Source organism: Camarhynchus parvulus, chromosome 13 (assembly GCF_901933205.1).
Source record: "Camarhynchus parvulus chromosome 13, STF_HiC, whole genome shotgun sequence".
Taxonomy (NCBI): Eukaryota; Metazoa; Chordata; class Aves; order Passeriformes; family Thraupidae; genus Camarhynchus; species Camarhynchus parvulus.
Window position 1 is genome coordinate 4,539,193 of NC_044583.1, and position 22,622 is coordinate 4,561,814.

At 41.2% G+C, this 22,622-nt stretch overlaps 1 protein-coding gene across 11 annotated transcripts in view; it reads right to left on the bottom strand.

Annotated features, from left to right (window-relative positions):
* Window positions 1-22,622, bottom strand: part of TENM2 (teneurin transmembrane protein 2) — a 334,262-nt gene that overhangs the window by 22,271 nt on the left and 289,369 nt on the right. For 8 of the 11 annotated variants that reach the window (XM_030957242.1, XM_030957243.1, XM_030957241.1 and 5 more), the window contains 10 exons: window positions 21,038-21,248; window positions 16,367-16,486; window positions 14,138-14,399; window positions 13,218-13,485; window positions 11,945-12,088; window positions 10,210-10,459; window positions 7,277-7,297; window positions 3,178-3,410; window positions 1,572-1,726; window positions 203-1,077 (listed from right to left, as the gene is read on the bottom strand). In XM_030957242.1, coding sequence (XP_030813102.1) covers window positions 203-1,077; window positions 1,572-1,726; window positions 3,178-3,410; window positions 7,277-7,297; window positions 10,210-10,459; window positions 11,945-12,088; window positions 13,218-13,485; window positions 14,138-14,399; window positions 16,367-16,486; window positions 21,038-21,248 — 2,539 coding nt within the window. The remainder of the gene's footprint in view (window positions 1-202; window positions 1,078-1,571; window positions 1,727-3,177; window positions 3,411-7,276; window positions 7,298-10,209; window positions 10,460-11,944; window positions 12,089-13,217; window positions 13,486-14,137; window positions 14,400-16,366; window positions 16,487-21,037; window positions 21,249-22,622) is intronic. The other 3 variants (XM_030957244.1, XM_030957240.1, XM_030957237.1) reach the window with 1 other exon arrangement.

Genomic DNA, 22,622 nt, shown 5'->3' on the forward strand with positions numbered 1-22,622 from the left:
ATTTAGGGGATCAGTACCCACCCAAAGGACGCCATCACAAAGCCACTTAACCATTTCCAGCATCACCATGGACTGAGGCACAACGGCCTTACTCAGTATCATTGAAAAACCTAAAACAAATTGCAGCAGGGTCAGCCTAGGGCCTACTGACTACCATTTGAAAAAATAAACGTACGCTTAATATATCCAAAAACATTCTTACTCATAAAACGTTGTCCATCCTGTTTCATCACTCTTCGTTGCTAAGAGACCACTGTTTCCATTATATGTCATTAATCCGAGCTCCAGGGTCTGAGTTGAGACCAGCTTGAGTCCCCCATTGGTGCCAACAGCTAGGGTGACAATTTGATTGTCCGGCATCAGCAGGTGGCGGGGCATCCCGCTGGTGTCCCGGCGCACCTTCAGCGAGTTGCCGTTGTTGTCCATCACCTCCGTGACATCGTTATCGCTGCTATAGGTGAAATTGTACAAGTACTCCCCAGTAACGAGGCTCAGAGTGTACTGGTGAATCCCATCAGCATTGAAGACATACAGCTCCTGTTCTCCTGGAGATGCAGCTTCATATTGGTTAAAGGAATTAAGAACGGGCCTGTTTTTACTGACAGCCCTAATGCGGATATTTCCGAGATCAGCTATGTAGATGGTACCATCTGGGGCCACAGCTAAGGAAGATGGTGAATTTAAGATGGCATCAGTGGCATACCCATCATCCCCAGCATAGCAATTACAGTTGACATCATTTTTGCAATCACAGTCTGAAGCTGCCCCTGCAAGAAGGCATATTTCTCCATTGGTAGTTACCTGGCGTAGCCGATTAATTTTTTTTTCATCTGTCTCACTGATGTAAAGAACTCCTGTGTGTGAGATGGCAATGGCACTGGCTGATTCAAGTGCAGAATGAATAGCCAGTTTGCTAAGAGAGTAGTCTATACCAGGAACCTGGCAGTGCATGGGGCGTCCAGCAATAATGCTAACTTGATGGTTTTCTGTGATCCGTAAAATAACATTGTTCTCTAGGACATAAAGGGAGTTGTCCATGGGATTGACAGCGAGATCAGTAGGCCACTCCAGCCGTACCTATGAGTTGCACAAATTATTACTGTAAAACTCGAAACTGAAAAGTACACTCCTAGTGTTTAAAATTCCACGTGTAACAACAGCAAATTAGTGAGGGGTTTATCAGTGTAAATCATGAAACCAAGTCATGAACGGCAACTATTTCAAACAATGATTTTGTTTTTCAGAAATATTAAAGCTACGTGCAGTTGTAACTTTGGCTAATTGCGTTTCTGTGCAAGAATGAATGCCACATTGTGGAAGCTCTACAATAATTACAGAAAAACAGGCAATTAAGACAATAACTCCCATTATCTCAACCTTATTTCTCTATAGTTGCATAAATAAACTGTGTTAGCCACAGTAAAAAAGATGGTTCACTCATTTCAGTAACAAATCAACTACGTTATCATCTTGTGCTGCATAATGCATTTCTTAAGTGGCCAGGCAGTTACCCAAAATAGATGCCCATCTCTTCTAAGGCAGAGAGGAAAATAAATGCAGTAAGAATCTACCTGGGTGACATCCATGCTAGAATCACAGCTGAGAGGTCGAACAGCAGTTAGGTCATTGGAGCCCAGCAGGGTTGATATAATTCCGTTCTGATCCACTTTTCTAATCATAGTGGCATCAACAAAATACATGAGTCCATACTTATCCACTGCAATTCCTGCAAATATAAAACCCAGGCATCAGTGCAGCAGTGAGGCCCCTGGCTTCAAGGCAGGCTTTGTCTTGTTTACAAGATGGTGAATTTCGTTCACTTCTCCTTTTCCTTCCTCCCTCTCAACCTGAGCACAGGTCCTGGAACCCTCCAACAACCCATAGTTTTGCCACAGAAATGGTATCAAGCAGGTTTGTCCTTCAGGGCTTTAAAAAAACTCACAGAAATCCCCAAATATGCCAAAGACCAGCAGAACGCATCAGCTTATTTCTAGATTCAAGCTCTCTGATATATTACATAAACCCAGTTTAAAACTTATCTTCTAATTTTACTCAGAAATTTGAGGCATTCCTTTCTTAATCTGAAGAATCTAATGAGGATGAAGAATTTTTAAAAAATCTTTTAAAATATCTCCAATTTTTTTTGAAAACTAAGAGGACATTGTATTATTTCTGGATGGTTTTTTAATTCTTTGACCTGTTGCAGTGAAAATACAGAAAGAACCTCTGGTGTTTCCAGATGAAGACACAGGGGTTGCCAGCCTATAAAAAAAGGGAAGGTTCAATGCCTGTCACACTGTGAGTCCTTAGAGAGGAAGGCACAGAATGGAAGGCTGCTCCCTTGGAAGAACAGACAGATGCTGCTGCCAGTTGGGAAAGAGGGCAGCCTTTTTCTCACTTGCCTTTCCTTCCTACTTTGATTTGGTGCACTGCCTTGTCCATTTCTCAGGCTGAAAACAGAATATTGATCTAAAAAAAATTCTGTCCTCAAGTGGTTGCAGTGCTCATCCCACTGGGCAGTGAGAGAAGATACAGCTTCATCTTTTTAATTTCTATGTGTTAACAGAAACTACTTCCTATACAGAGAAACTGGAATTTCCATTTTATGATCATCTAGTTATTTTCAGACACTGAAAAAACTCAAAGATGTTTGAAACACATGGCAATACACCTGATCATTTAATCCTTACAATCAAGACAAAACAACAGAGAAAAAAAAAGCCCTAAAAAGAAACACATCCCTAAATCTCTATATCATCTTGAAAACCTTTTGTCAAAAATTAGAAACCGGAAAGGGCAAAAATCCTTTTATTTTTTTCTCTGACTCTGAAGAAAAAGGAGATACATGGAGGAAAAACTCAGAGAAAAGCCACAGCAAGCAATTTCTCTCCCCAAAGACTGCACCTCAAACAGTAATCAGTTTCCCAGTTCACATGCTGGCTTCTTGGAGTGAGCGGTACCCTGCTAATTTGTGTTCTGTTCTCCTTTTGCAGCACTCACTGCCGGGGTAATAAAGTTTGCTTTAACTAAACAAAGCACGAACACTTGCCAATCCACTGTAATTAAAGCCCAGAATAAAAATCACCGAGCAAGGAGTGATTTAATTGCCAGATAATTATTTCCACATCCAGCCTAGCTGCACGCAGTCATTCTCTCCGGCTTCTTTTCCTCCTTTACCTCGAGGGCTCATTAGGGTTGCGTCCACTGCCTTCCCTCCATCCCCACATCTGGCTTCATCAAAGGGCAGGCACTGCTCTCCTGTCCCTGCCACCACTTCAGAGTTACCAGCAAGGTCCTTCGTGCCCGTGAGGGACTTGACTTTGTAAATCCGTCGGCTATTGGTGTCCGACACGTAGAGGGAGCCTGAAACAGGGTCCACGGCCAGATAGTATTTATGAGCAGGATTGTTGCTTTAGAGAAAAAGAAAGCATAAAACAGAAACAGCTGAGCAGTCTAGAAACTTCACAGGCTTTCAGAGCTTGGATACTCATCAGGCACAGAAAGATCTGGAAAGAAAGTCTGACACCTTTGTTCAGAGGTGAGGTCTGAAGGACCATCACCTGAGGACCTGACTTGATTAGGGCCTGGTCAGTGCTCAGAGGGATTGTAATTTTAAATCTCACTCATCCTTCTACACTGAACCTTGCACAGCAGAGCCCAATAAGCCAGAGCTGCACAGCAGTCTTTCCTCTTGATCTCTTTAGCCCTTTAGATCTGCTCCAGGTCAATTCTCTTTGGCTTATCTGTTTCCCCCCTCCTGCTACCTTGTTTAACTTCCTTTGGAAGCAGAAGTCATAGGAGTAGGATCAAAGAATCAGCTTCTGAGTTACTCAGATTACGCCACAAGATTTGTGAGGTCTTGTATAAATAGGAAGCAGAGGCATAACAAATTTATTTCTAAAGCAAATTTGTTCTCATTCATTCTTATCAAGAATCTCATTTACAGCAGATGAAGTTGGTTATATAACTAAAACCAGAGACCCCAAGTGTCTGACTTTAACTCCAAACTTTCTGTTATTGAAAAACTGGTCCTCAGTTTGTGATTGGAATGGGCGCTCATATGGAAAGCTACTTCTCTTCTGAAATATATGTTTTTTGACAGCTTGTCACATTTTGGAACTACTTTAGCAAATCATCTGCAAATTGAGAAATGTCAATCTTCACAATATATATACATTCACACACACAGAACTGCAGTGCAGAAATATTTTCAAAATCTTGCCTGGCTAGTTTTACTCAGTTTATTTGGATTTTAAGCATGATGAGAATTTTCCAGCCTTTGGAGCCTATGGGTGAGCGTAAATAAGGTCAATGGTGGTTTCAAAGCATAGAAGACAAATGAAGACGGAAGAAAAAAAATGAAGGTTACTTACCAGTAACCAGAGATATTTGCCTCCAAATATCCACACTCCTAGTTTCATGTGGCAAAAGTGCCCATCTCCAAGAGTGAGGATAAACAGAGGTAAAATATGATGGATTAAGCCATTTCTTGAGCAGAATCGCTGAAACTATCATAAAGCCACTTTCGGCAGATGGATCCATCGGCACACCAAGATAACTGTGGCCATGTGGTCATGACCAGATTTGAGGAGGCCCCAAAATATCACTTTCTACAGTTATTTCCCTCTATGCCAGTCTTTGACATGCCATGGGTTTAGGTCTATAATGGTTTGTTCTAAGACTGTAGAAAGTAGGATGGAGATTGGTTGGATCTCAATTCAGTAGGCAGAGGCAATACCATCTGCTGAAGTCTAGGAGTGTAGAAATTAGAGATGAAGAAATACAATAAACAAAAAAAAATACTTGGCAGGTTTATTTCATGCATGGATCTCAGAGTACTTTAAAAAGATGGGTGTAGCACCCATTTTACAGAGGAGGAAACTGAGGCACAGAGAGGTTAAGTGGTGTAGACAAAGTTATGCAGGGAAACTAGTGACATGCTTGAGATTAGAGGACAATCTCATTATTCCCCAAGTGTGTCTCATTATCTTCAGCAGCAGACTGCACCTCTTCACTACACTCTTACCACATTCCTTCTCATCCCTCCAAAATAATGCTCAACCTTTGCAACATAGAAAAATAGCTCTTTCCACTTTATAGATTCCTCCAGTCTCCCGGGTATCTGAGCCATACAAACATCTGCACGTTAGTCATTGCTTCCAAACTCTTTCCAAACTCTGCTCTGTTCTCCCACCATGCTTTCCCCTCACACTGAAGAACACTCTGCTGTGTCACTGGTGCTGTGCTGTACCTCACAAACACACCCAGACTTAGCTCAAGGCTGCCCTGCAGCTGGTGCCTTTTGCATGGCCCTTGTGAAACAAAGCACATCCCCCACCCTGGCCAAATGGGAACCTGAGGCAGGCACAGCCAGGAGCTGGGCACAGGCTGGGGCTGGGCACAGACACTGCTGCTTGCACCTGGAAGGGAGGGGTCTGCTGGACTCAGTGGTGAGAGAGAGCTGCTCACACAGTGCCCAGGGGAGCAGCTGCCAGCCTGCAGGAATGGAAGGGTCTCTTGTTTTACACATGGTTTTGCCAGGCTGTGCCCTCCTCTGCCTCCCCTCTGCCCTCAGCCAGCCCTAGGTGTGCCCAGGATGGGATAAGACATGAGTCAGGGTAAAGAGCAATGGCAGAACATGGGATATGGGAATATTCCCTCTCCTCTCCTGCAGTCATGGTGCACCCCTGAAGCTCACCCTGCCTTTCTCCTCTGGAATCTCCCTCAGGGCAGCTGAGCCAGGGGTCATTCACAAGCTTTGGTTCCAGATCAGAGAGCAGCTCACTGGAGCTGCAGACCTACTCCATACTCCTCCCCTCTTTCCTGAAGTAGGTCAGGGAACAGATAGTGGAAAACTCAAAGCAAATTTTTGAGGGAATTTGATAGAAAATGACTGCTGGAAGGTAACATGCGCTCACTGTGCTCCCAAAGAATCGATGAGACTATTACCTCAAACAGGGATTTGTTTTATAAATGAGTACTCAATATTTCCTCAAACTGGCATCCGAGCAATTAAAGAACTCTGCCTCTCTTTTCTCTGCACCCTTGCAATCTTTCACTTGAATTATAGGAGGCCAAGGATTGTAACTTGCTTTAAAAGATTTTCCATGGCATTCAGTGTTGCTCAGAGGCCTCTGCCAATAACGTCTGTGCCTCCAGCCCCCAAGTGAATGTGTGGTCACCACCACCTGCAGCCTCACTCTGCTCTCTGAGGCAGCCTGGGATCCAGCAGCAAGTGCAGCTCACTCTCATTCTTCCTGTTCTTCTCACAGGTGCATCAAATTATTTTTCAACAGCAGCTTTTCTTTAAGCTTTACCAAAAGAGAAGCTGTCCAGAGCGAATCTCTAAGCAGATGGAAAATTAACTAGGCTTGGTTGAAGCAAATGAGAAGCCTCCAGCATCACCAAAAATCATTTGCAAATTGCGAATGAATTCATCCAGAAAAGAATAGTTAGGGGTGTTACTATGCCAGAATATATTGTTAAGGGGAAATGATCCTGTTTAGTCCAGACCATCTATTCCATCAACTTGTATCACAGAAATGGAAAGTATGGTTTAAAAAGGGCAATGCACAGGACACTATGAAACAGTTTACAAGAGCTCTTCATGTTCTTGCCCTTGATTTTCTCCAGGGTGAACATCCTCCCTGTCCCAGGTGTGGCATGACAGGAGGCACAAGTGTTTCCTACGCTGCAGCCATCCAGAAGACCTAGTGCTCTCCTCCTGACATCCAGGAGGGTCAGGCCTCCCTCCTGAATCTCACAGTGACTGCTTCTACTGGTTGCACACAGCCAGCCCCACAGGCTGGCTATTAAATGGGTTTGAAAAAAGAAATATAAACTAAATTATGGCAAAAGACAGCGGGTTCAGAAAATCATTAATGACCAGAAAATGAGTTTTTGACCTATATGCAGTCATTAGTGCTTTTGTGAACCTTTCTGGCATTTGTGAAAATGCTGTTGTAGTTTACCTTGACCATTTAGACCAATTATAGACAGCAGGGAGAGGTGTTTATCTAGAAGTTAGCTTGGGGTTCATTATACTTGCATTCTACTAGAAATTTCTAATTACTGTCAGGACTTACTGGCTGCTTTTTGACTGCATTTCGTAATTGCTAATGCTTATCATATTCATAACACACAATTAGCACATAAAAATGTTTCTATATATGGTACATGAAGAACATAACATTACACAAGAAGCACAACACAAAAAGCAAACACAATGAAGCAAACAAACCATATCAAATTATATGGGAAAGAGCTCATGTCTTACCTATGTTTAAACTCTTTATTTCTTTATAGAAAGGGAACAGAAGAAAAAAGAACAAACAGTTAGCTGAAGAATAGATGGTAAAGCAAACATAGTATTTGTTTTATTTTACAAAAGGACACAGGAGAAGATATCTCTTTTCAGCACTAGCCTCAGCTTAGTTTCCAGATGAAGAGTGACTGGGCGGGGTAGAGCTGCAAGCTAATTCCCTATAGGGTACCCCTGCCCCCACCCCCCTCCCGTCGTATTTAGGCAACTTTCTGAACCACTGAAAGAATTTTCCCATGGAAATATGTGTAGCCTGGGGGCTAGGAGTGAGAGACACTGGCAGTTCTCTGAATACAGAACTGGGCAGGGGGAAGCACTGGTTTTGGATATTGTCTGCCAGTTGGAGGCAACCCCTTTAATCAAAATTGTTTTCCAACAGGCTATTTCCAGACATATTTTTACTATGCAGTTTGTTTTTCTCTCCTCCTAGTCTCTAAAATAATTGCTTTAAAGCAAGTTTGGTGTCTGTTTAAGCCTATCAAAGCCAATGTTAGGGTTAAAAAGCCCCATCTAAGTGAGCAGTAAGGTACTGTACAATGGGAGATAAACAGCATTAACTGATCCACAGCTTACTGCCCAGACACAAAGCCCAAGGAAAAGTGCTCTCTACTTCCCACAAGAAAATGAACACACTCTCCTCTCACACAGCATTTCACTGTGTTGATGTAATTTCCATTCAGGAATATGCACTGAACAGAGCAAGGAGGTTTGTGACTCCTGAGCTGCAGCACTCCAGGTACAGCCCCCAGCTTGCAGCCCCACGTGCAGTGCTGCAGCCCAAACTCCTGCTGGCCATTCCTTCACAAAGCACAGTGTGAAGGAAATATGTACACTGGGGTATCTGACACATAAAGGCACTCAAGATTTATAGGGGCTTATGTGAAACCAAAAGGACATCAGCTGTGAAATCTAAACTAAGCGATGTTTTTGGTTTGTAATATTTGACGATGTACTGATTGCAACATAATCCAAACTACTTGATATGAGCTGAAGACTCTGCTCTCATTCACACTTAAATGCCTCAAATCTTCAAACTCTTACCCATGTAACTCATGCAGATTTCAAGAAGAGCAATGAATCACAATTACTGCTATAGATTGTGTTTGCTGGAATGGACCTTAATTCCCTTTAGAGGAGCGGGGGGTAAAAGACATCACAATGTAATCCTAAAGTCTGCAAATCCTAAAAATCTCTATGTCAAGTCCTTTGCAGCTGTCCAACAGCACTGACAATGCATCAGTTTCATTGTTAATTGCTTCTAGTTATAATAGAAGCTAAAGAAACTATGCTATGGAAAACAGACTTTCATAAAGGAGGAAGTGGACAACAGCAGATAAAAATCCATCTTCTATTTCTTTACTGATGTCCTTTCCAATTTTCCCTCACATGATGAGAACCCAAGCTCCCTCTCAATCTCCCTCACAGAGAGAGAAAGCAAAGTACTCACACTAATACTGTTGTAAATTTTGAGGCAACATTTTCAAACTTAAGGTAGGCTAGGAAAGTGTCACTGGCTGATATTGGTGAGGTGCATAAAAATGCATTATAAGAAATATCTGCATCTGAAAATGTTTCTCCTCACCTATAAAGCTGTAGTCTTGTTTATTAGAAAGCTAAAAAGAGCTGAACAACTTAGAAAAAAATAATTAGCATATTCTGTATAATGCAGAGTTACAGTGCATATTGATATAAATATTTATAGCAGGTCACACTTCCATGCCAGCTACCTTCTGTAGTGAGCTGCTAGCAGAAAGCACTGGATGATCCATGACTTTAAAAAAAAAATATAATGAGGCAGCCTGATGGTGTATGAGGTAGGTGTCAGAGAGTGATTTCAGAGTTGAATTGGCCTGAATCAGATCTCTTTTCTTTTCTATAGAATCAGAATTCACAATAGTGACATCAACAGAATGACATGAATGGAAGAGAGGTGTAAAATAGAGCTAGGCCTCCTATTCTTTAACAGTCCAATCATTTTGCACTTTTTCCCACTAATTAAAAACTAAATGTGGAAGCAGAGGAATTGCTTATTGGTCATATCATTAAAAAAAGACTTGTGACCTAAATTCACTCAATGTACTTTGCAGTTCTATCAAATTTCCAGGAGCACTAGTGCTGCTGCCTGAGTGGGCTCCAGGAGGGGCAGCAGACAGGGCATGCTATTTTTCCTAATTTTTCTGCAAATACTCAGTAGTGCTGTAAGTATAAGGTCAGTTACATGAGTTAGGGTTTGAAGCAATAGCTCTTGCCTCTCCTGGAAAAATGAAAAAAGGAGATGGAACAGAAATGGGTGAAGTGGTACATTCTACACTCATGCCTTCCCTATTAAGTGATCAAATCTTAAGGCTGGAGCAGGGCACGGGACAGGGGGAAAGAGTTAAAATCTTAAAAAGAGTTCTGATGATGCGAAATGAATCTGTATGTCAACCTGAACTGCACTTGTCAACCTACAGAAAGAGACTCACAAGCATGGAGAAGAAATGTGAAAGTGGATCTCAAAACCACTGGCAGGAGAAGCTTCCCTCTGACCTCATGAGATTGTTACACCTCTGCCTGTCACTGTGGCTCAGTACCTAAGGGCAGTGAATTCTAGACTTTTCAAACAAAACTAAAAGATGCACTGAGGGAGGACAGAATCAGTGATTGCTAACGAGACAGAAAGAGATGCTTTGTACTTTCTGTACAAGTTAATTTCTGCTCTTAAGTCCTTCACTTTAGTCACTGCTCGGGTGAGTTACAGACTTTGAACTATGCATTTCTGTGCCCCATTTCTCCACTGGAATTTAAATAGGTTGAAAGTGACAATGTTTTTCAAAATTATAAGAAGTAATGGTAAAGGCTGATTTGAGCACAGGCTCCAGAAGCGAAGCGCTGAGGTGAAGCCTTACCTCAGCTCCAGTATGCTGGTAACATTCCTGGAGGGGAAGATACGCCGGATATAGTTAAAATCCCCCACAAAGAGACTTCCATCAATACCCACTGCCAGTGCCACAGGGGCCAAGAGCTTATTTCCTTCTGCCAGGCCATTGCAGCTCGGACAGGAAATGCTTCTGCGGCGCCCGTTCCCCATAATGCTGGTTATCACAGCTGGCTGCTGAGTGAGAAACTGATTTTCTCCGTTGCCTTTGTGCAATATACCTAAGGACAGAGAGGAGAAGAAGTGGTTATTACCACTGTTCATTGCAGGGGACTTGAGGCTGTCTTCTTTTCAACAGCTGCTTTTAAGGACTGTACATTGAAATGACTCTGGTGTTTGGTTTTTCAATGGTGCAAAAAGAGCAGGAGGATTTTGCAGTTGTAAAAATAAAGGTGTAACGAAGATTCAGTGTTAAAGCCTACACACATACACACCCACAGACCCAAACCTACACTCAAAGAGTCCTTTGGTATTCATTATGAAAGAAAACCCTGCCACACAGCTCTGGCCTGGGACAGTGGTTTACATGGTTTCTGAGTGGGTGGAGAAGAGCAGTTCCTTATTTGTGTCTCACTCCAGTTTCCTGTATCATGTTTTTTTTGGAATTCTGTGCCAACCTTACTGTTCTCTTTCCACCTCTCAGTCCTTCACACTTTTTAAATGGAAAATGAAAAATGAGAAATGGAGGAACCAGAGAAAATGAGAGCTCAGAAAATGAAAAGATAGGAGAAAGACCAAGCTCCCAGAAGGGCTGCTAAGGATCAATGATAAAAGGCAAGAGGGAAGCTGGTAGTACAGATCTCTATTAGACTTCAAGAAAATACCTTCAAGATAGGATTTATCTGCAAAATATTTGTTCAAAGAGCAGACCCCTGCTCCAAGAAGGGAGAGGATTTTCTGACAGTGTGACCATATTCTGTGTCATCAAAAACTGTGGAAATCTGGCTGGAAACTTTCAGCCTCATGTTCTTGTGGGAATGAAGTTGTATGACCCTAGCATAACTGGCTCCCCACTGGTGGCAACACTCTCTGTGGGCATGTACTACCCAAATGTGGATCCACTGCCCAGCACTGGAAGTGAGTTCAAATAGCCTGATCTTGCCAATTCTGAACAATACTTTACATTTATTAAGCAGAAATACATTTTGTTATTTGGTAATGAGCAGCAGGAAGGCAGCAAATGACACTTTGCAGGGAACAAATAAAATGTATGCTGAGCATTCAGCTCCCAGAGTTGTTGGTTAAATACAAAGATCACAAAGATTCAGCTCAGGATATGGGAAGACCAAAAAAAAAAGTGAGGAAAAAACAAACAGGTGACTAATGAGAAAGGCAAAGGAGACTCAGTATCTTGTCACAGACTCATACTCCTTGTAAGCTGCATCTCAGGTTAGGGGGAAAAGGAGGTCAAGCAAAAGGAACCAGGAATAGATGTGGTTAACATGAGAAAAACAGGGGAGACAGAAAGATATTGCAGGGGAATAAATGAAAAACAGAATAGAGGATAAAGATTAGGACTTTAAGGAATTCAGCCAGTGCAGAACAGTAAAAAATGTGTTAAAATTGTACAGAAATTTTCTGACAACTGAAATATGCCTCACACCTTAGTGAGCTAAAGATGAAATAAAAAGAGTGGAGATATTGCAAGTATAATGCAAATAAAAACTCCATGTAGGACAGCAAACACAAAGAATTAACTAACTCACCACTCTTGACATTAAGTACATGATGTTTATCCAGAGACCATCCTCCTAAGTTTGAGGGATCCAGTTCAAATCCTTGCAGCAGTGCTGTCCTCTTCTCCCATAAAATGAGACTGGGGCAAGTCTCATATTCAAACCCCACAGACACTGAAATGAAATAAAATCGAATATACTTGCTGAACAAACACTGAATTAAATGTCCAGAGCATGAGTATTCCAGTCCCCCAGCCCCCTCAAGAAGATGGAGTGATTATATTCCTCACTTTTATTCTACAATATTATCTTCAGATCTTTGACTAGACACAAATTTAAAACTTCATTCACATGTACTCTGCAGGGATCTGATCACTTCTATTTTAATAGCTCACACTGGGAAGTGATGGGTTTGCTGAGAGGAGAGTGAGAAATAAAATTTTTAAAATATAGTAAAATTTTATTAAATAATTAAAAATATCAGATAGCAGGACAAGATAAATTCTTAATTTGCCAGATGTCCACAGCATTTATTTAGCATATTCATTTTACATACTATATACCAAAGGACAGTGAAAACTTTGTGTGCATTTAAGCACAATTACACAGGAAAGCAATATCCCATGTAATAAGATAAGAAAGTGAAACTATAGCAAAGATTAATTTAGAAATTATAGAAAATAATTAAGATTAAAAAAAAAAAGCTGCTCTTTCCACACTGGCACAGCTCTGATGCTCATTTTTAACACTGCTGTATTAAAATTATTCAGACAGTCAATGAAAACTGAAAAATATTATGATGATCACTCTTCTTCCCACCCACTAGAACCAAGCTAACTAAAAATAGCTGTAGAACTACAAGACTGAACAGCATTAGAGGAACAGCATTTTCATTTCAAATGTGTTATACCACAAGAGACTACAATAAGGGTATGCGTGAAAACCCAAATGCACTGCAGACTGCCAGCCAGTCCAGCACGAAGATCATTTTATAACTAAAGAAAACAAAATTATAATGATGGATTAGGTTTCCCCTAAGTTCCTGTGGCCAGTTTTTCCTATTGCCTGGTCTAAACCTTCGAAGTCAGGTACTGAGCAGGAAACCCAGGCACGCTGATGGAGTTTAGACCCTCTGAACATGATCTTGAATGTGTAAAAGAACCATAATGCAAAGATAAATTGTGTCAGGGAGACAAGAACTGTTCAGCCTACATGTGCTCCTCTATAAGGAAGTTTGCAGTTTTCTTATTTAGAATTATAAGTGTTGCTTGGAAAGTCTTGGAGCTTGTGTATGTTGACTTACCTACAGCATCTGACAACCCATAAACCTTCTGACCATAGGCATCTGTTTTGTCCCAGATAAATGTATATGCCAAGTTGGGAGATGCCTGAAATGATTTTTGGAACAAATGCCCTTCTACTGCTACCATCAAATGAACTTTGATCAGATTGAGTGGCACCAGTGTCTGAGTCATGATGATCTTCAGCAAGGATTTGTATCCAGCAGTGCGGGAACTCAGGTAGCTGAGCTTTATACTAGAGCCAGGGATCTCAATTTCTTCATGAAGAACCTGGGAAGGAAAGACATCAAACACTTCACATTAATAATTTTTTTAATGTATCACCTTGTGTATTCTTCTGAGCTTATTCTTCTGGGAGTGGATGTCCTCAAACCAACACAGTTCAGCTGACATTTCTGACAAATAATGATTTGGTGTCTGTGTACACATCTTTTTAAGAGCTCACTGCTGGCAAAAGGGCAAATAAGCACAAACATTTTTTACTGCAAGTTATATGCAAGGGAAACATAAGAAATATCATAGGAACCCACAGCTTCCACTAACAGTATAAAGCCTAACTGAATACAGCAGTGAAAAAATCGCAGCAATAGTTTGCCCTTGTCCTAAGTAAGAAATAAGGAAACAGTCTGTGGTCAGCACCACATGCCAAGCCTTGCAAAATTCTCTTGAAACACCTAAGCTGGCAACTGAAATACACAGATACACTTGATATGTTGTATGATAATGGGAGGGTGCAAGGTTATCAAAGATAAATGTGTCCGGGTGACATAAACCTACAGCCTTCATTAGAAAACCTGGTACCTGTCAGAACAAATGCAGCTCTGCAGAGACATTTGCTGTAGCAATTGCAGGGGACATGTGCTCAGGTCAGAACTGTCACCTGCCCACTGATTTCCCCACCCTGCTCACTCACTATTCTTACCTGGGTTTCGGGCACAATGGGATTGCGGCTGGGAGCGTCACTAAAGAAAGTTGAAAGTGGTGATGAAATGATGACTGGGTCAGGACGGACAAAGCCACTGAGATCACAGCTGGGAATGGAGTTCTCCTCTGTCTTCATCACAAGTGTGTCCATGGCATAGAAGCTGTTCCATGGCAGCCACACTGTCCTTTCCTGGCTCATGAATGGGGCCCGCTCAAAGTGCAGTGTCAGGGATGCTCCACCATTTGCAACCAAGTCAAACCTAGAAAAGTGTGGCCTTTAGAAGTGACAAGACTGAGTAATTCCAGTAATCACATTCCTGGCTAATGAGACAGCTAAAGAGGCATACCAACAGTGATGGGTGTTTGTCTGGTTTTGGCTGGGATAGAGTTAATTTTCTTCCTAGTAGCTGGTGGAGTGCTGAGTTTTGGATTCAGGATATAATGCTGATAACACAGGGGTGCTTTTATTATAGCAGAGCAATGCTTACACAGAGTCAGGGCCTTTTCTCCTCCTCACCCCATCCCATCAGGGAGCAGAATGAGAGCCAGGAGGGGACACAGCTGGGAGAGTTGATCCCAACTGAACCGAGGGATATCCCAGATCATACAGTGATATAGTAATATACAGTGATATATAATTGCCATTATATAAACTAGGAGAAAAGCTGCTCAGACCTGGCTGGGAATTAATTTATCTTTCTGTTATTTTCCTCTTTACTACAGTTTTTATAATTATTATTCCAGTTATTTAACTGTTTTTATCTCAATGCAGGATTTTTCTTACTTTTACCCTTATGATTCTCTCCCCACATCACTGGAGATGGGGAGAGTGAGCAGACCATGATTATGTTTTAAATGTCATAGTTCCAGTGATCAATAATGGGATGTGAACCTCTGGCAACTAAACTGCTGAAAACCAGCCAAGACAAGCAATGATTTGAAGTCACTTGGACAAAGCTCATTCCGATAAAATTATAAATTCTGTATTAAATAATTTAAAAAATACCCAACAGACAAACCACTACATTTACTATTACAAGTCACCTTTATACAGAAACAGCAGAGAAGCCAAGTGCATTCTGAGCTGGACACTGAATTATCCCTTTCCTAAAAGATCCTGTCCATCAAACATAGAATGGGACACATGGCAGTAAAAGAATAGTAATGAGAAATGTTCTACAAGAAAGAATTCCTCTCCCCAAGATCTATAATTTTTCAGAGAATTTAGGTGTTTACTTCCAACCCCCTACACAATCACAGCAGTAATGTGGAGCTGAGCAGGCATTTCAAACCTGGCTTAAATGAGAAATGCTTTCAGGTTGTTCTGACAACAGAAACTGGCATCATTTTTTTAATGTAAATGCTGGCAACGTAACAAATTACTCAGTGACATCAATAATCTATGCAGATTTAAATATAGCTCAGCTCACCATTTACTGCGATTTTAAACCACTGAAATCAAGATTACACTTTTATTATAACAGATTAATATTCTGAAATTATGGAACTTAAATACTCCCTATAGTTCAGTTGACTCCTATTAATTATATCAATTCCCTTGTTTTTATGCAAGACCAAGATAAAAAGGCAAATGTTTACAATGCCTGTGTCAGATAAACTGTTTTAGTTACTACAGCCAGTAAACCAGATAAACCATGACACAATGACTTTTGTTTATATGAATTTGTGTGCATTTCAAATAAGCTGATACAAGGGGAGAAAAGCACTTTTTTGCACAGCAGGAAATTGTCTAAATCTATTCAATTAGAATCTTTTGATTACATTCTACCCTGAAGAAACTCAAAAGAGAGTGTCTCTTCAAAAGCAAAGAGAAACAGAAGGGAAATTTTAACAAAATATACTATTCTATAATAATGCTTTCTTTTTTTCCTAGAAGTGTTAGCCTGCTCTGCATTTTAAAATAAAATATTTCTTGTCTCAGCTGGATATTGCTGTAGCCCACAACTGTTTTCATAGATACAGAGCAATTTATTTGAAAGGAGTGTGCCTGCTAACACGTCATTACCAGAAGTCAGCCTGTCCGTATTTACATGCAGTTAGTATTCAAAATGCCGTGTGAAAAATTACTTTTGTGTTTACTTAATAGCTCTTTGCCCTGGGAGGAAGGCAATGCCTGGTGCCACATGGTTCCATTAGATCACACCATCTGTTAATCAGCAAAGACACTGCACAGCACACAGGGGCTCAGGGGAGCAGGGACACTCACGTGCCATCCTGGCGAGTGATGGTGTAGCCGTACTTTGGATACTTGACAAACGACACGTTGACCCCAACTAGAGGAGTCCCATCTGTAGTCACCACTTGGCCTCTTATGAGAGACACAAGACTGGAAAAGAAAGAGAATTAAAGGCATTAAAGCTAATTACAAAGGGAGGTTATGTCATTTATAAGTGAAGTATTGGAACACCTGTACCTCATTTACTCTAAATGCGGTTTACTCCAAAGGGTTTTAGAATACTGAGGGACCACAATATTGCCCAGCTCCCTCTATATACCTAAATCAAGAAAATGCTTGTTTATGCAGTGAGAAGTGTACACAGAATGGCAGTCAGTGCTTTTCTTGCCTAACAAGAAGGGTTTGCCTCATTGTCTAACGAGGTTTTGCAGGGTACAAAGCTCCCTCCCATTCAGCCAGGCCAAAGTTGTGCCCCTGCAGCCACTTAAACTCCAAAACCTCCCTGCAGGGCACAGTACAGCCTGTGGGTGCCTGACACACTTGACAAATGTGGTGCAATGCCACATCTCTGTTTTGTATCACCAATTCCTCACATCAAGGTTCAAATTCCCTCATCTCAGGGAATGACTGATACCTGTACCCTGCATTCCAGCCTGGTTTGGAACCTTTGCTTCCACTTTGCCAAGAGGAGGATGTGGTTTAAAGTCCAGCTTTACGCAGAGGCAAGACAAAGAGTTTCTCTGGCCAGCAGGATAAGCAGCTTTGTTTAACCTAAGAGAGATGAAGATGAGCTATTCCTCTAAGAGGCACAGTCAGTTTTTTCTCTTTGCCAAGTGCTCTGCTGCTGCTAAGTGCACAGCAGGTACAAAGTGCTGCTGCTCCCAGCTGGAGAGGAGTTCCCAGCCCCTGACTCCTTTCCCTTCCATCTTCCCTGAGCCCTGAGAGAAGCAGATTGGGGAGGGAGAAGCTGTTTGGTAAAAGGGCAATGGAAAAGGAAAAGCTCTTTGTAGATGGCTTCCATTGATACACTGGAAATGTGAAAACTGGAGAAGGTGAAAACAGGGAGAGTGAACTCCTCCTAACCCGTAATCTCAGGGATTGCAAAACTGCACTTTGCTGTAGTCATGGGTGAAAGGATTTATGTATTCACCAGTCTGTGCCTCCAGCATGAGCTCCCAGCTCTGCTCTGCTGACAGAAGGAGAATGAAGAGCCCTTCCCAGCAGGACTGGGGCTGCTCCCAGAGCTCAGCAGGCTCCAGGCACAGCACCCTGAGCCAGGCATGTCTGAGCTGGACTGGGGGACTAACCTGGGCTGAGCTTAGCTTGGCTGGACACTGACAATGGGCCCCTGGCACAGGACAGCTCCTTCCATCAGCCACACCAGGGATGGTTTGCAGCTCTTTCTGCCCACTCTGAGATGTTCAGGGGCTGGGAGGTACATTTCTAACTGTATTATATTGGCTATTTAACTGCTATTTCCTCATATTTTTATTCCAAACAGGGAGCAATATTTTCTTCAGTACTACATTAAAAAAATCTAATTAATAAAAGCGAGCCATTTCTGTTACTTTTCTTTTAGGACTTTCAAGTGCTTCTTGACCTGCCAGGTCAATTTTTAATTTGCTAAATCAACATTTTGTAACTGAATATGGAATTTAATAGAAATTGAAACCTGTTGAGAAAAATCTGCTTGGGAACACATTGGACCAAGATAATTTTCTTGGCATTATTCATTTTGCTTGAATTATTTTATGTGACAAACACACAGAAATAGTTTCAGGAAAAAAGTCACTCAATCTTCTCTGGGGAAGCTGTGCAGAAAGTAGATTTAGAAAGAAATTGTCAGATGGCAAAAGAAAACTAATAATGCCCATGACTTCTTTTTTTTCTACATTCAATTTTATTATTTTAGGAAATAATTTGAATAAAATATTTTGGTCAATAATATTCCTTTTTATTTCTAAAATTTTAAATAAGGAACACAATAGATATTAGAATAAGCTAAAATATGGATTTATAAGAAGCAATGTTTTGACTAATAGTCACGTATACAATCACCTTTCTTTGGTAATCTTTTAAAAGTGTAACAGAAAAATTGAACTGATACAGGAATTATATATTTTTTTTACCAAGGAATTTAAATGTGTAAAAAAAACATAGCTTTTTTTCCCCCTGAAAGCTTCATTTAATCTTGTTTCTGCACAGAAAAAAATCATTGAGATTCACCTACTTTAGCAATCAATACATTTTGTTATTTATTCCTTCATAGTGGGAAATAACTTTTTTTCTTAAACTAAGACTGGAAAAAAAACCCCAAACCATGATTTTGTCCCACTTTTTCATGTCTTTCAATGGAATGACAGACTGAGCTAAGCAAACAGCTTACAAACACAGGAGCTACTTTTTGAGACAATGGCAGCTTCAATATATGAAAGAGTTGGGAGTTCAACTCTGTGGCACTTTTAAAAGACAAACCCATCAGTTCTAAAACTTACAATTTGACACTACACATTAGATTTGCCTAAAATTGGTACCAAAAATAGCAGCTGAGCCATAGAATTATCAGAAATACCTTCAAAACTTAGAGGTGAAGACCAATTTTAACCTCATTAATAGGTCATTTGCAAAGATGTGTTAAAATCTGCAGTGTAGCTCAGATGAATAAAACAGAACTAAGAGTCCTACCATGAGGAACATTAAAAAAAACCAAAACTAAAGTGTCCAATGAGTTCTTTTTTTTAAAGGAGCCTCAGGATTGAACTGTTCAGCTCCTGTTTAGTTTAGAGCAGTAATTCATAGAATCATAGAAAGGGTTTGAAAACACTTTAAAGATCATTTTGTTCCAACTCCCTGCCATGGCCAGGGTCATTTTCCACTAGATCAGGCTGCTCCAATCCCTGTCCAACTTGGCCTTAAACACTTCCAGGACTAAAAAGGGTGAAAGCAGAACAATTTTTTTCTGTTTTTTTGAACAACTCCACATGTGTATGCAGTATTTTATAGAATAGCATAAAATCTATATTGCATAGGGTAGGATCCAACAGGGATTTCCTGATGGAATATGGAAATGATTGTGTGCAGCATAGGGGTGAGTACAAGGGGGACCTGCCTGGTGTATCCAGAAGCATTATATCCTCTCTTCACAGACAAATATTTTGGGACATGCTCTACATCACCTACTAAGCCTGTAATGGGATCCTGACTGAGAAAACTTCCTGTAATGAAGTGCAATCCTCTGGGTGTTATCTCAAATGAAGCTCTTCCTTCAGTTTTAACTTTGGTGATATGAACATAAACAATACTCATCAATTTCTTAGCATCTTTCCATGGAGACCTATTTATATAATAGTGATAAATACCAATCTTCTTGTAAGCATACAATGGCATCAAATATTAATTAATGATGTGCTGGCTTTTAGATTCATTGCAAATATATAATTAATAGTCTTAGAAAACACGCATAGAAAAAGAAAAAAAAAAACAAGAAGAAAAAGAAAACCTAGTCAGGTGGATCAATGCTACAAGTAAAATGGTTTTATGTAAGGAATAAATAATAAAACTCCATAAATCAATGGATTTTTAAAATTATTTGAAATGCTATTCTATTATTGAAATTTGTACTAATGGCACAACATTATAAATGAACTGGAAACTAGTTAGTGTTTTCCCTTTCTCTAGACTGCAGTCTTCATAAAATATAAACCTCAGAAGCTCCGACTCAGTGGAAGAAGCCTTCTTCTGGGCATTGCCAGACTGTTGAAATGCTAATAAAACTCTGTTATAAAATAGAGGCCACATCATAAACTGCACCAGCATGGCCTCAGTGTGAGCAATGCCTGAGATGAAGCACCTGCAAGCAGCAGCTCCTGTTAAACCACAAACAGAATCACTGGCAGAAATTTTCCCATGCAATGCACAGACCTGGTGTGTCTTAGGCTGGAAATGGGGGGTGTATTCTATTCCCATTTCTTAGGGGTGGGGCAGTTATCTCCTGCTCATTGGGCAGTTTTTCTTTCTCTCTTCTACAACTCATCTTCCCTCCAGGAGATCTCTTCTGTTAATGGGCCATTAATTATTAATTATCTTCTGTCCATGGCCAGTGAGTGTCCCTGCAGGGCTGATCCAATTCCAGCATCCCATGGGGAGATGCTGCGCCCAGGGGAGGAGCCAAGCATTCCTACCTGGATCCAATCTGAGCCTGGAGCAGCACAGCAGCCTTTGCCCCCTGCATTGCCAGAGGAGCAGCTTTCTGCTGCCCTGCATTGCCAGAGGGAGCCCAGGCCCATCTGCAGCAGCCCTGGAGCTGCAGAGGAAAACTCCCCCCTTGTGCAGGATCCCTGCTCCAGCAGCAGCACAGCTGGCACTGCAGGAGGGCTGAGCCCCCATGGGATGGGAAATGGGGCTGTGCCACCCCCTGACACACAGGGGGTCAGGGCCTGTTCTCACTCTGGCAGTACTTTTTTTGTTGTTTGTACTATTACATTGGTATGTTTAGTTTTCCTAGTAAAGAACTGTTATTCCTATTCCCATAGCTTTGCCTGAGAGCCTTTCAATTTCAAAATTATAACAGTTTGGAGGGAGGGGGTTTACATTTTCCATTTCAGGGGAGGCTCCTGCCTTCCTCAGCAGACACCTGTCCTTCCAAACCACGACAGGTGTCACGTTGCCAGCTGCTCCCTGCTGTTGAAGGGGCTGTCTCACCTGCTGTTGAAGGGGTTCTCCCCAGGGATGATGTGGGTGCTGTCCTTCCCCACGAGCAGCTTGATGCGGTCGTAGAAGGAGCGGACGGCGGGCGCGGTGCCGTGGCTCTGCTGGATGATGTCCAGCGGGTCCCGCGAGCCCCGGCACAGCAGGCTGTTCTGGCAGGTGGCCTGCAGGCAGCAGTCAGGGTCCAGGCAGTCCACCAGGCCATCTGAAAGGTAACAGGCACCCCTGAGATCCAGCACGGAGCTGTGGAGCAGCAATACCCATGGAAAGCTTAAGGCACTGGGGAAAAATGGTAAAGTTCACTCCCCATAGCATCCCCATGCCCCAAACCTGGTAATTCAGCCAACAGTGCCATGAGGACGAGCCTTTGGAGCACAGTCCTTAAAAAACCACTACAATTAATGTAAACCAGGGTTAGATGAGGATAAATCTCAATAAATCTGTCAAGAGCAGAAATTAAGCAAAAGGAAGTGGAAACAATAAAGGATTTCTGTTTAAGTTATTTGCTTGTTTGGTTGTTTTTTTGTTTTTGTTTTTCTTTTTTTTTTTGTCTTGAGAATTATGCTGTTTGATTTTATTTATTCTATTTGAGGAGCTGAGAGGAGATGGGGATGACAAAGCTATCATTACCAAAGTAAAACACAAATTACACTGCAGCCATTTTGGCAATTCCCAGGGAAGGGCTGCTGGGACTCCCACCTCCCATGGATACCTGGCTCACAACTTGTGTGCATGCCTGGACAGGGAAGCATCAGTCACAAAATTGGTGGGTTCAGTCATCATATTACAGATTGTTGTCTAGCATGAATATTTTTTAAGATGCATTTTTAAGAAAAAAGAGAATTTTAACACCAGAAATTAAAAGGGAATCAAGGGAGAGATCAATCTGTATACTTAGATAAATAACAGTTTTACCACATACAGTAACAATTCTATCATCATCTCTTCATTTGGTATCATTATTCAACTGAAATATGTTCTCTCAATGGAGTTCTATTATAATTTAGAAATTATTAACCATTTGCTTTGAAATATTATCATCTCTAACAATTTACAAACATTTCTTCATCTACTCTGGCAAGAATCAGTTCAACCTGCAATCTACTTATGTCTGTAAAACTTCCCAAGGTGTATCAATCTGATTTTTGAATGCAAATATGGCCTGGATATACATTCAAAATCATACAAAAGAGAGAGCATTCCAGTATGGAAGCAAACAAAAGTACCTCAGGGTAAGATCATGACTCATGCATTTTCAGGATTTTCAAGTGCACAACAGACCAGCACAGTGATAACTGGAAAAACAACAACCTAAAGGAAAAAACCAATCTAAAACTACAAAAAAACTTTCTTATTTTACAATTAGCCTTTTATTTCCAACCCATTTTGTGTGCCCGAAATGACTGTGCCTGACCTGATTTAAAAACAAAATTGCCAAGTTATGCTGACAATGTTTCATTGAGGCCTCCAAGGAGATTTAAGTCAGACAAACTACCTTGTTGTGAGAGCTATATGTTGTTTTAAGGTCACTCGCCTATTCACATTAAGAGCTCCATTCATCTTAAAATTCTCTCCAACA